Source organism: Sander vitreus, chromosome 5, assembly GCF_031162955.1.
Source record: "Sander vitreus isolate 19-12246 chromosome 5, sanVit1, whole genome shotgun sequence".
In the NCBI taxonomy this organism is placed as follows: Eukaryota; Metazoa; Chordata; class Actinopteri; order Perciformes; family Percidae; genus Sander; species Sander vitreus.
In genome coordinates, this window is record NC_135859.1 from 18,400,487 (window position 1) to 18,417,058 (window position 16,572).

A 16,572-nucleotide genomic window follows, 5' to 3' on the forward strand; every position below is an offset into this window, starting at 1 on the left:
TATGCATCATCTGTCAAGAAGATCATAAATTGCCTGTAACAAGTGAAAAGACAGGACGTGAGAGAATCAAACAAGCTGCTAAAATCCGTAATGATGTGGTTACAAATCATATCAAAACTCTGATGGGGGGATGATGATGAGGATAATGATAATAGCAATTGTTGTTTGTTTACCATAATACCAACAAATGCTACAAGTCATACACTCATTCTCGCAAACGGACATCTAATGAGAAGAAAAGAATTGAAGAATCTAAGGTGTGTGAGACAGAAGATGAGGAGCAGAAGTTAGTCTCATCCAAAGACATGGCCGAGGCACATAGGAGTATGGACATTGCTAGGAGCGGGGCGTGAGTATTCGGCACTTTCTCATGATGTGCTTTCAGCATTTCCCCTGTTTGATGGTGACCTACCAACTCATGCAACAAGTCAAAACTTGTCAGTGAGATTGAGCCTCAACTTGATCTCACCCAGTGGAGTCCTGAGTCTACTTATGCCACTTGTGTTGTGGTAGACTTCATGTCGAAGATGTGACAGATGCCTCTAGCACAATTCCCTATTTTAGGTGCTGTCATTAATGCCATCATCAGCTCAACATCATCCCTCTGCCAAGAGCTGGAGTTCATCCATCTTGTACTAGATTCCTACATCGAGATGACACACACCCATCCCTCAGCAACTTGACAAGTTCTGGGCGTCTGAGGAGAACAAGCGAAATCTCCAACTGTTAGCTTGGGATATGGTGTGCAATCGAGCCAGTGACAATGCTACTGTCATTGTCAGCTCTGTTGTCATTGATGATGAGGTGCTACTAGCAAAGGCAGCTGGTGGCGAAGAGATCCCAGACCTCTTGAACTGGATTGAGGAGGCTGATGCCAGGTTGCTGGTGCATGTTGAGTGGGCTGTTCGTGTGAAGCAGTGCAAGAGAGTTGTCATAGTCTCCAATGACACAGACACCTTTGCATTGCTTCTCCACTACAGCCCATACTTCCAAGAACTCGGGATGAAGGAGATCTGGCAGCAGTATGGCACTGGTGCGAGGTAGCGAATGCTTCCACTCCATCAAGCAGTCTCTCGTCTTGGAACATTACTGTCAAAGACAGTGATTAAAGCATATATCCTGACTGGAGATGACTGTATGAGCAAGGTGGGGACTAAACAACTACAACAGCTAAGACATTTGATGACTTCAGGGTAGAAATCTACACCAGTGGGAGTGCTGGAATTGATGGTCTCCCTCCCACAAGTAGTGGGATCAGAGGCCACATCCAACGAGGGGCTTTTCTGGTTCATACGGCATGCCACTTGCTTGCAACAGCCAAGGACCCCAAAGCAAGACTAGAGCCAACGGAACATGGGTGGAAGGAGCACTTTGGCACACTCCTGCCATCAAAATGTCCAAAGCCCTTACCACCAAGTCTGTACACAGTATGTAAGTGTGCAGGCAAGTGTGACAATCGCCGATTGGCTGTCATGCTGCTGGAGTTTCATGCACCGTATTCTGCCATGGAAAAATGGAAAAATCATCCTATAAAAACCCATCCCACTAACATGCATGCACACATACAGTACACTTTGAAAGAAATCAGACTATATGGTGCACTTTTAGTTCATTTGGTATGATGTAATTTGTATCACTTTTATTGCTACATAGTTTTATTTGCACCCAATTGTTTTATTTTATATCATTGTACTAACATCCAATTAAAATAAAAGTTCAAAGGGGATGTTTATAATTGTTACGTTTCTTCTCTTCATGTCTTGTTATAATTAAAACAAATCATTGTGGAAAAAAATACAGTAACATGTGACTATAAAGAAAACATCTTAATTGAGTTATTGAAAAATGATGTTGACATTGACATTTCAATGGCAAGATGATTCTTAATGTTAAAAACAATATTAGCAATGAATATTAAATGTCAGATTTAGTAGAATTAGACTTATTGCATCTGGTCTTTATTCCTAATAATGGCCAAGTTATGGCCAAGGTCTTCAGAATAGGAAAATGACCTTGACCAAATATCACCCAATATGGTCATAACAATATCAGAAATGAATTCCACATACCATAATAAGTCTATGGACTATGGAGGTATTACATGTGTATATACATTCAGAAACAAAGAAGTTGGATTTTCATCATCATCCGATGGTGGCCATATTTGATTTGACCATTACGTAATTCGTGGCACTATGGCGGACGAGGACCTCGGTGATTTTTCATGTCTAGGACCCACTAATTCAGTTCAAGTGAGAAATTCCCCCAACATCAAATTGCGAATGGGTCTACAGGCCAGGTACTGGATAATAATAGCTTTCAACAAAAACTTTCTGCACCACTTCTTATGTCTCTGTGACTTTGTTCTTGACTTATAATTGGCAACTGTAAACAGAGCCGGTTCTTACAATTTTGGTGCTTAAGGCAAGATTTCAGCTGTTTTTGTTGTTTTCAACATTTTTGTTGCGTTTTCCGTCTTTTTTGTTGCTTTGTTTGAATTTTTTTTAGTTTTTTCTGAAATTGTTTCATATTTTTGTCACCTATTTCAACATTTTCTGTGCTTTTATCAACATTTGACACTCAGTCACCCCCCCCCCCCCCTTTTTTTTACACTCTTTTCATTGTTTTTTGTCTCTTTTTTCTACGTTTTTGGCGTTTGGTTGGCTACTGTCTTTACTCATTTGGACTGCCGGTGCCCCTAGCATTTGTCTATCCTGCCTATGCCATGGGCTGGCCCTGACTGTAAATGAGTGAATTATAAACAAATATCTTCATGCATTTACACATGTATCTGCACTTTTTTAAAGATAAACCAACACACAAAAGTACTGTCTAGAAAGCACTGTCTCCAGTGTCATTAAGAAACCCCTGGAATAATCTGTAATGGTTGAAATTTACAGTGCATTCACAGGAAAGCTTTCACTTCAATGTTTCCCTCTGATGGTGCGGTGTTTTCAGGATTAGTTCTGGGCTGAGGGCTAGATATTTGGACTCTGACTATGTTTAAAGATTTCCCTGAAGATGGCAAACAATTATTTTAATTGTCCATCGCCACTAATAGACATGGTGTATTCCACTTCAGACAATATCTGATTAAGCATATCCTGGACACATTTTCTGAGGCACATATTTAGCACACAACTCTCTTGGACCCAAAACCTGTTGTGGTCTTGTCCCTGTCCATGTTTGCTTCCCCTCCTTACAGAGCTGTAATCAAGGAAGGGTGGCTGTTGCTTTGCCTTTTTGTAACTTTTAAAAAGATGCTTATTGGCAACCATGATGTTTACCTGCTTCTGCCCATTTTATGCTTAATTAGTGAATGGTTAGGTGTATTATCACTTACACATGACAGCCATTACAGCATAATTTAAATATGCCCTGTGGAGTTTTCTTGGAAAGAAAGTTGGTTGATTTGGTTTTCACCCAAAATGCATTGTGTGTGGGGAATTACAAATGTGTTAATAATTTGTTAATATTTTAAATTGTGCATTGTCGACATCCATGTTTTCTAGCTTGCCGTCTTCTTTTTCCTAGCCTTTAATGAAGCATTATATGTTTCTTTGCACATAAGTCTGGATCAACGGAAGTACATTTCCAGGATAAATTTAGCCTTTCACTCTCTGTGTGTTGCCGTTCTCAAAATCCCTTCGATAAGGTAAACAACAACAAACTTCAAGCTAGCAAGCCATACACTGAAAATTGCAACTTTTAAAGAAAATTTGGATCGTGCAATAAGGCAGGCCTGCTTGGTTCTTTCGGTGAATGATCGTAAAAATTTACAAAGAATATGTTTACAGCATTTACTGTCTAACTGGGATGTTTTGGGACCAATTGGCGGGATTGCTGTGGACAAAGTTCACACAACGATACACTGGTAAAAGCAAAATTATGTCCAACCATGTATCCAGCTAATTTAAATAGCCCAGGTTACTGTGTGAATAGTTACAGTAACTTCATTTAATATTGTATGTGACGTTTTTTGCGGGGTGCAATTGTTCCACCAAAACAAGTTCCTTCCCAAAACTATTTTGTAGAGCCAATGTCGCTGCGTCTGGAACTTAGTGCCGCCCATGATGATTGGAATTGGTTAAAATAAATGCAAACAACCCAGAGAGTTTTTTTTTATCCTATCTTAGAATGTATGTGTGGTGTAGCCAGACCTTACTCCATAGCGCTGTGGAGATAGGTCTGGAAATGCGAGACTATTGCACGTTAATGCCACTAACTGTCAATCAGCTGATTAGCGTAAAAACCAGCGTCAGGAATGTGAATTGCCTCCCCCTCATGATCGCGTGCTTGCATGTGCATCCCTCTGCAAAACTCAAAGGGATTTGTCAATGAAGACATCAGACGAGAAAACGTATGCCACACTGTCTCATAAGTATTCATTCAGTGAATGCATTTAGTGTGTGACATTACCACAGAGAGTCACTTGATCTGTTTGGTATGAATTTCCACATCACTGATTTGATATTAAATAACAATATATATATATATATATATATATATATATATATATATATATATATATATGTAAATGATAATACAAAAGTTTTTCTAATCCAATATTCTCCTTATTTTATACACAAAGTCTGCCTTCAAAGTGGTTTGACCCTATGGCGAGCTCTCTTTAAGCTTTAAGCTTAAGTTTTATTAGCCTTTATGTTTAATTATCACAAAAAAATCAGATGTTATTGGACTACGTCACAGCAACATAAAATTGAACAGAGTCAGACTTACAATCAAGAAATGAACATTGCATTGATTTTCTTCATGCCTTGTGCTGCACTGTTTCTGTCTTACGACCATTACACAGATTGTAGTTATGTAAACAAATAAAACTACAAACCACATTATTTTTATGATAAATGTGTAATACACTCTTTGCAGCCTATGAGGTCACATGCTGACTGGGATTTTCAATTAGATTATTGTAGCCACAGCATTTAGTATTTCCTGCTAAATTCTCCGATGTGCGTGCGTGCGTCTCACGAAACAATTCAATTTGATGACTCATACATTCTCTCCTTGTCTGTCTGTCTGTCTGTCTGTCTGTCCATCTGTCTGGATACATTTCTTGATTCACTTTTGTTCCCACAGTTGCACCCAGTGTGCGGCACACAGCGCAGGTCACACAGAGCCATCTAGGGAATGAGATTGTCAATGCTCATCACCAAACAACCCACCAAATGACTCAAATCAAAAGTGATCTGAAAGGATGGACAGTGTGTTTTGCAATAGGTGGTTAGGGGAGTGTGTGTGTGTGTGTGTGTGTGTGTGTGTGTGTGTGTGTGTGTGTGTGTGTGTGTGTGTGTGTGTCCCCTAACCACCTACGGCAAAACACACTGTCCATAACATCAATCCTTTCAGATCACTTTTGATTTGAGTCGTTTGGCGGGTTTTTTGGTGATGAGCATTGACAACACACACACATACGCACACACTCATACTCACACACACACTCATACTCACACACACACTCACTCACACACACACACACACACACACACACACACACACACACACCCGTGCAAACTCCAGACAGAAACATGATTCACATGATGAAGTCTCATTTTCTCCATCTCAAAATAACAAATAAATCCTCCTACAAAAAGTCCTCGCTCCCATCTATGTGTACCACCTGTGCCCCTCCTCTCCCTTGCCGCTCCTCTCTAATCCACTTGAATGTAGCTGGATATTAGATTAGAAAGTTATAGATGTGATTATTCATCCCTGGGCACAGCCACCTATTCGCTGATTAAAACGTGAACTGGGGGCCATTATGTAACTGCTTAAAGAGATTAAACCTAGTCACCCCCGTGGGGGCCCTCTCTCTGTCATAACACACAATAGAGATAGCACAGGAGATGGCACAAATGACAGGATGTTAGTTATACCTACAGGTAGAAGGATAGAAGAGTCGAAAAGTGACAAAAGTCTAATGTTAGGAGAAGGAAGACTGGTAATGTAAGCTTGTCGCAAGTCTAACTTTCCAAGGAATCGAGTGTCTCTTTTAATATGTTCAGTTAGTGAGTGGGAGGCTGCAAGTGATTGGTTCCTCTTCTGACAAAAACACCCTCACCAGTCACCGCATATGAAAATGTAACTTCTGGTTTGTTTCATGGACATACTGTATAGAACAGGTTTTAAATATTAGCATAACTGCAACCTCAGCATGTTTGAAAAAAATTGATTAACAATCTGAGGCTTGGCTTAATTCTGTTTGTAGGTCAAAAGTCCAATGTTGATGATTTTGTTTACAGTCTTTAGCTAGAGCCTGTAGAAACATTTTTGTTGCTCTTATGACAGAAAACAAGTGAACACCATGCTGCACCCAAGCAAAATTAAACTGGCTTAATGATGAAAGTCCAGAGTTAATGTTATGACTCAAACTAAAATATTCAGAAGCAACATGCTGGTTGCTGGCTGCTCATTTTATACCCTCTGTCAGCTGCTTTGAAGATACAGAGCATTGGACTTCTTATAAAGCATAATCAAATGAAAAAGATTATCAAAAATTAATTGATGATGCTCATTTGTGTGTTGCGTGTGGTGGGATGATCACTCTGATTTACAGTGTTTCATCTTGTAAGCTAACTAACAATTACAAAGTTGTGTAAAGTTCTCAACTTCACTGCAAGGACAGGACTTCTAAAATGCTTCATCCACTTTCCACACTTGACAGTGAGCCGATTAACAAAAAATGTCGCAGACACTCTACAGGCAGCTTTGTCAGTGTGACTGCTGTAGAATGTTAGCGCTCCCCCTTGTGTCATTTCACCATTCTGCGGCCAGACGTCAGCGTCACGGTAGCATCATCTAAACTAGCTTACAGGGCCCGAAAAAACTATTGTATGTCTTTTTTCAAAACTATGCTGCGAGTTATAGGCTACAACTAAACACTGACTAAACAGAGACAATGCAGACAATAACACTGTTAAATAAATGTTAGGTTTAGAAATGTTGTCACACATTAGTTATTATTATTAAATTGTGTATTTTATCAGATGCAAAAAACAACAACATGATATCTGCATTATATATTGGCCATCGGTCGCCGTGCTCTCTAAATATGGGCATCCCATATTAGTCGACCACTAGATAATGGCAATCAGTTTTTTCTCAGATGCATTTAGGGTGTTGCACAAAAAAGGGACAATATTAAAAAGAGAGCATGAGAGAGAAGTTCTAATCCTGCTTAGACTGCCATCTCTGCACACCTGGGCAACCGCTTTGAAGCCAAGTGGGTGTGCTTGTCGAATTGTTGGCCTCAAAAAGTTACAATATTTGTTAAATAGAGTCCCCTCAATTCCAATGTCGAAAAGGTGTGGGGGAGTGGGATTCAGATGCTGTTCACTGACCTGACAAGCATTCTTACCCCTTGAACTATACTGGTCTCAGCAATGACTTACTGTATGTTGCCACATCTAATGGAAATTATTCTGCAACCATTTTAAAGCAAATAAGTACCTGTATCAATATACTGCACCTTTGAAGCCATTAAAGGAGTGGTCTGACATTTTGGGAAATATGCTTAATCACTTTCTGAATGAGAGAAAGATGAGAAGATGGATACTGCTCTCATGTCTGTATGCTAAATATGGAGCTACAGCCAGCAGCTGGCTAGCTTAGCTTAGCATAAAGACTGGAAATGGGGGAACAGCTAGCCTGAGTCTGTCCAAAGTAATTAAGTCTGCCTTAGCATGTTGTATCTTGTGTGTTTAATATGTACAGAAATGTAAGAACAAGTTGTGCTTTTACGGGTACTGTCCTGTAGTCTCTGGTTGCCTGGAAACCTGACGGTGGCGACAAGACCAGGAAGTCATTGTGCCCGGCCAGACATAAGAGTGGTGTCAGTCTTCAATTTCTATACTGAAAATAACTGCATGGCATTATTAATAAGGTTGTGCATCAACATAATACAATGCAAAACAGTAGACTATTGATTGAAACAGAACAACTTTTGTTTTAAAGCTGTATATCATTAAATCTTTAACCCTCTTCTTTGCATTATCAAGGTGGTGATATGCTCTAACGGTGTCTTCAGGCTCCTTCTCATTATCGCTGCGTCTTTGATGCTATGGGTTAGAGGCACAGGAAACCAACGGGAAAACATGTTCAACTTTCTAGATGCTGTATATCTATCTCTGTAATGATGATAAACATGAATAAAGTGATGTTGTATCGCTTTGATGATCCTCACATTCAAAGGAAAAAGGAGATGGAGACAGTGTGACAAAGTCCTCAGAGAGTCTAGTTAAAAGTAGAGCTGGTGGGCTTTGGGGCAGAGAGGGTAAAACACACACACACACACACACACACACACACACATACACACACACACACACACACACACACACACACACTTCTACATTCTTTCAGCGTACAGTAAGTGGAGGAGTTATTTTGCATGCACATCTCTCATTCACAGTTTTTGGAAATAACAATCGGAACTATGAAAAGTGAGGAGGAGGGACCAGATTCACATTCAACATTTAAAATAACAGAATATGAGGTTGGATGCATTAATGCAGAATGGGCCGTGGCCCCAACCCACAAAAAGCCTTAGCCTGTTAAAATCATATTTGACTATATCTTGAAAGAGATCTGGTAGAATGTAGTTCTAATGAAAACTCTTCAGGATGAGGATGCAAATGTCAGAGATGTATTTATGTTTTGTGCATTTGGTTTGAACTTATAGGAACCTTAAGCAGTGTAAAAAAAAATTAGTTACTTCTATTTTCTCTTTTTTAGAATAATGTGCCGGTCTGAACTGTTATGTAATGCACTCCTTAAATATTGAATACAAGTCATTGGCAGTATATACAAAGTATATATGTGTTGTACTACCATATGGAACTGTGAAAACCCTACTGCCACTGTTGCTAGTGTAAGTGCTGATCCATATCCAAGTGTGCCATATGTTTCTTGTGTAACTTATTGCTTTCCCATTCCCAATAAAGTGGCAGAATAAAAAGGCTTTTACAGGTCCCTGTGGGTAGCAGCTACTTCCAGTGGTAGTCACTGAGCTGTGGGGCGGCTGTGGTGACAAATGGCACCAAGCACATATTTTACTATAGCCATTTACAATGCATGATCCAGCCTGTGCAGCTCAAATGACTGTACAGCAACACTGTTGGGAGGAGTTATGTTAGCTGAAAGTGTGTGTGTGTGTGTGTGTGTGTGTGTGTGTGTGTGTGTGTGTGTGCACGTGCGTTCGTACCCATACAAATATGAATTGAGCTTGTTTTGACATCCATCAGTCACTTCATTTTTTATCTTTTTTCTTATAAGATAGCCAGAAATGTCAATGTGACACTTGTTATAAGTAGTGGTAGTAGATAATTAAAACTCTTTTGCAAAGATGACAGTTAGATATATTGCCCCATGAATATGCTGACATAAATATGTAGAAATGTGGGAACATGGCAATAAAACAAATATGTGGTCACCAAGTTAAAAAACTACTACAGGAAACATCATTATTGAGTGGAGTAGACACTATTTGGTTGTGGTGGCAGTGAAGGACATATCCTTGTAAAACATATATATATACTGTACATAAAACACATATTTCATATGTGCTTTAAACAAATTGCTTTCCAGACATTAACTCTTGATACATTTGAACAAACTGCTGTGTCCATGTATGTTATTACCATTTCCCACTAAACCACTATAAGAAAATGTACACTGTGGTGAAGTAGTAAATGTACAATAGCTGGGTGCACAACCTTCATTTGATGGTCTTATATATTACTGCACACAATCACCAAGACAAAGAAAATAAAGTGTCATCATATTGTAATATATTCCTTTACAGTTAGCTAAGCTTAGCTAAGCTTACTTCATTTATTTTGTATGGAAGTGTATTTATTAAGCGGTATTATTAAGTATTATTTTTAAGCGAATACACTGCTGTGGAGATTTACCTCTCACAGTACATCCTTTTGCAGGTCCAACGCACGTGGCCGTCAGGGGGCAGTCGGTGAGCTCTCGGAGAAACTTCAATATAGTGGCTCCTTGGTCTGTTCCACATCGGTAGCAATTATACGCGCGCACACGTCCGTACACGCGCAAACAGTAGACAGATGCAATGGATAAAAAAAATATGCCTAGTTTATTGTATATGTCACAAAGAACCATGTCATAAACCAGGAGTTAAAACAGCAATCAAAAAAAAAGTTAGAAAAATAAAATACCTAGAAAAGTCTCTAAAAGAAAATGTAATGAGGTTATTATAGTGTAAGCAGTGAGAGAGAATCTATTTCCTTAATGTATTTTACGACAAAAATATAAACATGTTATTAAGAGTTAGATTCATTTGTATTCTGTTTTTTTTTTGTGTTATTGAAAAGAGGGGGAAGAGGAAAGCAGAGTGAAGGAGAGAGGGAGACAGTCTCGTATGGTAGCCAGAGGGCGGTGGCATTTCTGTCTCTGCGTAAGCGGAGAGAGTGGAGAAGGAGAGAGCGCACGGAGAGAAAAGCAGAGCTTTAGTGGCAAGGCAGCAGTGCAGCTGACACGAGTGAGGGACCCCGTGGCAATTTCCACCACCTCTCTCTTCTCAAAGCTTAACCTGCGCCTTTTGAGACGGACTTCGACATCGGGACTATAGGCTAGACCTTTTGGTTTTGGACTCGTTTGATTAAACAGCAGACCCTAAGGTGGACGGGGTTCTTATTTCCCCCACCGTGGACCGAGGAGTTGTGTGTGTTTATGTGTTTTACGCGTTGCTTGTAATGGGGAAAAGTGGACAGAGAAGTGGAATAGGACACGGGGGTTGCAGCTTGGTGAGGATGTGCGCCACGCCGGGGATCCTGCTTCTCCTAGTGCTTGTACACCAAGGATTCGCCCAAGGTAAGGCTGGAAAGCGCGTCTTCTTTCACATCTTTTTGAATCCACTTTAATTGTTTTAGAGCGACGAAAGCTTTCCTTCATTGCCGAGATGCGGCTGAGTGGCGGCATGCCTGTGTTAGTAGGCGGGGAGGCAGAAGTCGCTCTTGCCTAGGAGGTTTACTTGTTGTGTGCCTATTTCCATTTAAATTGAGCTGATGCTGATGAGTGGATGCTTTACGGTCAGCTTCTCAAGGTGTAAACCATGTAGGTTAAAGCTGCGCATTTCCCTGCTTGCTTTAAGTGCGCGGTGCCAACTGAAAGGTAAAACTCGCAGCCCGCGTTTCCCTGCGAGGAACGACTAATGGGCTAATTTATTTAGGAGGATTGAAAAATATACGGTTCATTCAAAAAGAGCAATACCGTATGTGAGAAAATGTAGTCTTGACTCGCTATTGTGAATCAGATAAATAGCTTACGAACGTGGGTGCAAAAACTCCCTAAGTCCCTGCCTGAATTGAATATCGCAGTAGTTTTTCGTCTGGAATATAAATGGGAAAATCAACTCCGAATTTAATTAACTTCATTTTAATTTAATTGCAGTTAAATTAAGATGAAACGGTGAAGGGCAGGACTTGGACTCGACGATTAGCCGTCTCATTGCAGAGCACTTCGCACTGTAGAGGCGACGCTTCACTGCTCCGATTGGAAAATTGATCAGAAGTCACAAACACTCACAGCCTGCCAGAAGCGTAGCGGCAACTACACAAATCTCACAACAAAAAAACAGGAGTCCTCAGAAGAAATGTGCTGCAAACATCATGGTTGCAGTAGAAGGTAAAATGCCACAATATCGTCAGCTCGCCGTCATTATCTTATAAAGAGAGCTCCAAAAATAGCATGGGCTTTTGAAATCATAAGGTTTTGTTGTGTATTCCTACCATATTCTCGCTATAATCCCCCAGTGAACCAGGAATATTAACGGGGTATTTCTTAAGAGTGGCGTGCAGCAACACAGCGGCTGGATGGAAGACACCGCATGTTGCAGGCTGACTGAAGCCCGAATAAGAAGCCTAACTTTATAACGTCAAGACATTTTATTTTCATTTAAGAGCTCCGTGAGATCCAAAATGTAATTGGCTGCTGTTACAATATGCTGACAGTCAACACATTTCTCTCTCACACTCTCATGGACCTCCTCAGGCAGCAGAACTTGTGCTGTGTTAATGTTAATCCAAAAGCTATAATGTCTAACCTTTCTGTTTTACCAAGTTGCTTAATTCAGCACGTCCCCTGTATGGCCTTAGTAAACTGGTAAGTTTGACCTTTATAATAGGCAGCTATGGTGGGTTTCATCCCCTATTATAGTTTATAAGTATAATATTCTAATACCCTACCAGGTCTCGTGTTGCTTTAATCTTTACCCTCCATTATATAACTAATATTCCAGCTGAAAGCCTCTTAGATGATACAGTAAATTGCCTAGTCCACACCAGACTGCAGTCAGAAAATTGGTATAGACATTACTGATTGGCCTAAGGTTTGTCCTGAATTTTGGCAGTAATTGGACATGATGTTGCTGCCACCTTTCTCTCGTTGCCCAGGGGAACAACATTTCAGCAACACCCACCAATATTCATTATGAACGTTCTCTATTGTTTACTGTTAAATCAATACATTGCGATTTAGAGACACGCTTTGAGTAGGTCTTCGCCCACCTCTGATGAATTGCACTTTGCCACCAGCATGTGACTCAATTTGACAAATCTCATAATTGGAAATTGAAACTGTTGATTTTTTTCAGGCAGATGAAACATTATTTGCACACTCCTGAAAACTGCAGTTTGCAGTGCACTTTATATTTCTCCTCTCCCTCCTAGTTTGGGCTTGTCTGCTATGTTGTCTGTTATTTTTGTTCCTAACAACTTGACTCATGTTTCTGAATTTGGTTCTTTGTGTGCGAGGAGTCACTCCATTAGTTGTTCTATTGAATAGGGAAAAACACACCAACACATTGACCTAACATTGTGGGGGAGTGGGTTGCTTTGTGTGCATAACTGATCCTCTCTGTGCATCAGTGCTGGATTCAATTCCCAGTCCATTCAGGTAGAGATTTTCCTTCAAATTACAAACTGTGTTTATGTCTGTGCCTTTATGTCTTCGAATGGGACATAAAAATAGTTTTTATAACCAAACAATTCTGCTGTTTAGTTGTGCTCATGCATCATTAAGTGTCTTGCTGAGTTTGACTAATGCTTTTTTAGGATGATGGTGTTTGTGGGAATGATGCTGGCAATGAGGATTCAAATTCAATAATGATGAATGATGAGAACCAGTGGTGTAGTCTAATGTATTGTAGTGGGTATACTGTACTGTGTATATATGTATGTATATGTGTATGTATGTATGTATGTATGTATATGTATGTGTGTGTGTGTGTATATATATGTATGTATGTGTATATGTGTGTATATATATATATATATATATATATATATATATATATACATATACATACACATACACACACACACACACACATATATATGTATATATATATATATATGTATATGTGTGTAGTATATGTATGTATAGTATATATATGTATATATATATATATGTATATATATATATATGTATGTGTGCATATCATAGTGGGGGGTCTGGGTGTCCTCCCCCAGGGAAGTTTTGAGCGTTAACAACTTCATTTTCTGCATTTGGATACACTTTTATGCACTAATGTACAGTGGAAATACCTTTTTTATTTAGCCTATGCGAAGAAAAAAAACACAGATGACAATTCAAAATATATCAAATATAATGGAAAGTATGTTTTTGTGTGTCATTGGGCATTTTTAAGTGGGTATATGGAAATCCTGGAGCTTTCTTAGTGGGTATACTGCGTATACCTGCGTATCCCGTAGACTACACCACTGATGAGAACCCTGATATTCAAAACATTTTCAAGTACACTTATCCCACACATAATGGATTCAATCCAAGTAGTTCTACTTTACATCCAGGTCTGTTCTAAGCTTTTAATTATAAACCTTTTTTTTAGCACTTAGTCATTTAATATGGCATGTAGACATCTTTTTCCTAGCTTTGCAGAACTATAGAAACACTATGGAAAAGTCTCCTGCACGCAGACCCACACTTGTGCGCACACACACGTGCCCTTACAATGAGAGGAGAGTGTTAGTTAAGATCCTCTCATGCCAGCTTGAGTGCATGTGTCCGCCTTCCAACTAAGCCCCACCCTCAAGCCTCTTGGTCTATTAAAAAGCCATTAGCTAAGCCCCCTTACATTTGATCTGGAATGAATGGGTGTCAAGATCACTCTACAAAGTCTGAAAAGTCCCCTTGTTTATTATGATGACTAAGCTGCGGTGTAGCCAGGTTCTATAATACAGCTGCTATACGGTGTTAGTCTAAAACATTTGGTGCGTTTCTGCGTTATATGGCCCCTGCACTCCCTGTCATTTTAGATTCCACATTTTGGCTGTTAGATTCTGGTTACAGACACTCATTTTTCTGTGGCATGTGTGTTTCAGCGCGATGCACTTTTCTTTTAAATTTAACACAACCATTTATTCTAGATAACTTTTTTGGCTTTGTTTAAATATATGTTCTTGAATTGAAAGTTGATTTAAAGCAACTCAGTTTGACATTACAATTAGGGTGAATTAGTATTCAAGTTTGTCTATCTGCATAGGTGAATGTTGGTGTGTAGGTGCATGTGTGTGAACCCGGTGGTGCAGAGTTATTTAGATGTACTGAAAGTGCTCACATGAGTGGCGTATGAGTGTGTGTTTATGAACTTGGCAGCTCAGGGATGTTCTCAGAACTCCTGTGGTGTGTGTGTGTGTGTGTGTGTGTGTTTCTGTGCACATGTGTGCCAGAATGTCTATACATGGGAGATTGTGTGATTTTGTACATGTGTGTCAACTTGGCATCATATCGGGGCTCCAGCAAAGCTCACATGGTATTTTGTTGCGTGCGTGTGTGTACGCTTGGCATTATGATATTGCCAGAGAGCCCATGCTGTCTTCCATTATGCTCTGATCCTGTCCCATGGTGCATTGCAGCCATCCAGGGTTCAGTGATTGTAGGGGGACAGCTGAGAATTATTGGAACTAAATAGGCGAATTTGATTGGCTGCGCTACTCCAGGCAGCACAATGGGATTGGCCGAGCAGGTTTTATGTAGTAAATTTGATGCTTTTTCTGTATCAGGGCGAGAGAGGGGGAGATAGAAAGAGAAGGATGAATGGATGAGGAAGGGAGAGATCTCTCTGGGTGGTTTGTACCAGCTTGATCACTCCACTAGGACTTGACAAGCTGACTGACTGTGTACACACACACACAGACAGACACACACACACACACACACACACACACACACACACACACAGCAAGATATTTCTGCAGTCAAACAATGCTACATTGTGTGTGTGTGTGTGTGTGTGCGTGTGCGCGCGCTCGGACAGGCCTTCACAGGAGTGTATGAAAGGAAGTCTTTGATTGTGTCTGGGGTTGTTTTGTATAGAAGACCCTCCTGCTGGTAGCCTAGTGATGGCAGATTTCTCTTACCCTCTCTGCCTTTTTAATTTTTCTTTATTTTTTTCTCCTTGCTTACTCATCCGCACATTTAATAGAGTCTTACTTTAAGTGTGACCAGTCATGAGACATTTTTCCAACCTTTTCTCTATCTCTGTCCTTTCAGTCTGCATCCTTAGCTGCTGAATGGATTTTACTGACCTTTTTTCCTCTCTTCTTGCCTGCGGCCTTGCATGATCATCCATTCACTCACTCAGTAGACTTCATGTTGGACTGTAAAAATGCTGGACCTACAGTTGTGTGTGTCTTATATACGGTTTACTTGGAGCCCATAGCAATTACAGCTCGGCCTATTTAAAAAATCAAGAGCCTGAACGTGGGTTGTTTGTGTAGCTGCAGAGAATTTTTGCAGGCATGTTTTTCTTTGAGGAAAGCAGAGATGAAATCCGGTTTCGAAGAAGTGTGGTTTTCAAAAGGCTGTGTTGACAAAGTGTGTCACACCGCTTGCACCATTTGCTATCTCTCACTCTCTGCAGGGGAAAACCCAGGATGGAACATAAGAATGTGTGTGTGTAAGTGTGTGTGTTAACTAGAGAGAGGCTTAGATAGAAAAGAGAGGAAAAAGAGAAAGGAGACTCCAATTCCCAGCATCTCCTGCTGTTAGGCTTAATTCCTTCTAGAGTTTCATGTAAAGATCTGGAATTATGAATTTTTCATGGCCTACGAAACCTAAGACCTCATTTGGGGTGTGTGTGTGTGTGTGTGTGTGTGTGTGTTCTGAGAGAACACCGTTTGTTCCCAATCAATGGCCTACTATATAGTTCCCACTGGTCCCATGCAGTCCTGCGCTGCAAAAAATTGTTTTTATTCCCAGATTTAGATGTACGTACTTAATTATCTCTAAAGTTATATTAATATATTATCATTATTATTATAGAATATATAATATTGTAGTTAATGAGCCACTAGATACTATCATTTGAACAAATTCACATTATCACGAAATAGCCAAAGGTTCTTATTCGACTTAACCATTATAGTTCACACAAAAATCCTGTAAAATTATTTTCGTGAAGCTAAATCTGAGATGACTTCTCTTTTTGTTTTTTGCAGCCTACTGCAAGGAGAAACTGGGCGTCTTTGATTCCGATAATAAACAGTTTAGCTGTTGAGTGAACCG

The 16,572-nt window shown here is 39.9% G+C and overlaps 1 protein-coding gene across 2 annotated transcripts in view; it reads left to right on the forward strand.

Annotated features, from left to right (window-relative positions):
• The first annotated feature begins 10,452 nt into the window (after positions 1-10,452).
• unc5ca (unc-5 netrin receptor Ca) overlaps positions 10,453-16,572 on the forward strand; it is a 194,475-nt gene continuing 188,355 nt past the window's right edge. For both annotated transcript variants that reach the window (XM_078250834.1, XM_078250835.1), the window contains exon 1: positions 10,453-10,857. In XM_078250834.1, the coding sequence (XP_078106960.1) occupies positions 10,740-10,857 (118 nt within the window). In that variant the 5' untranslated portion in view covers positions 10,453-10,739. The remainder of the gene's footprint in view (positions 10,858-16,572) is intronic.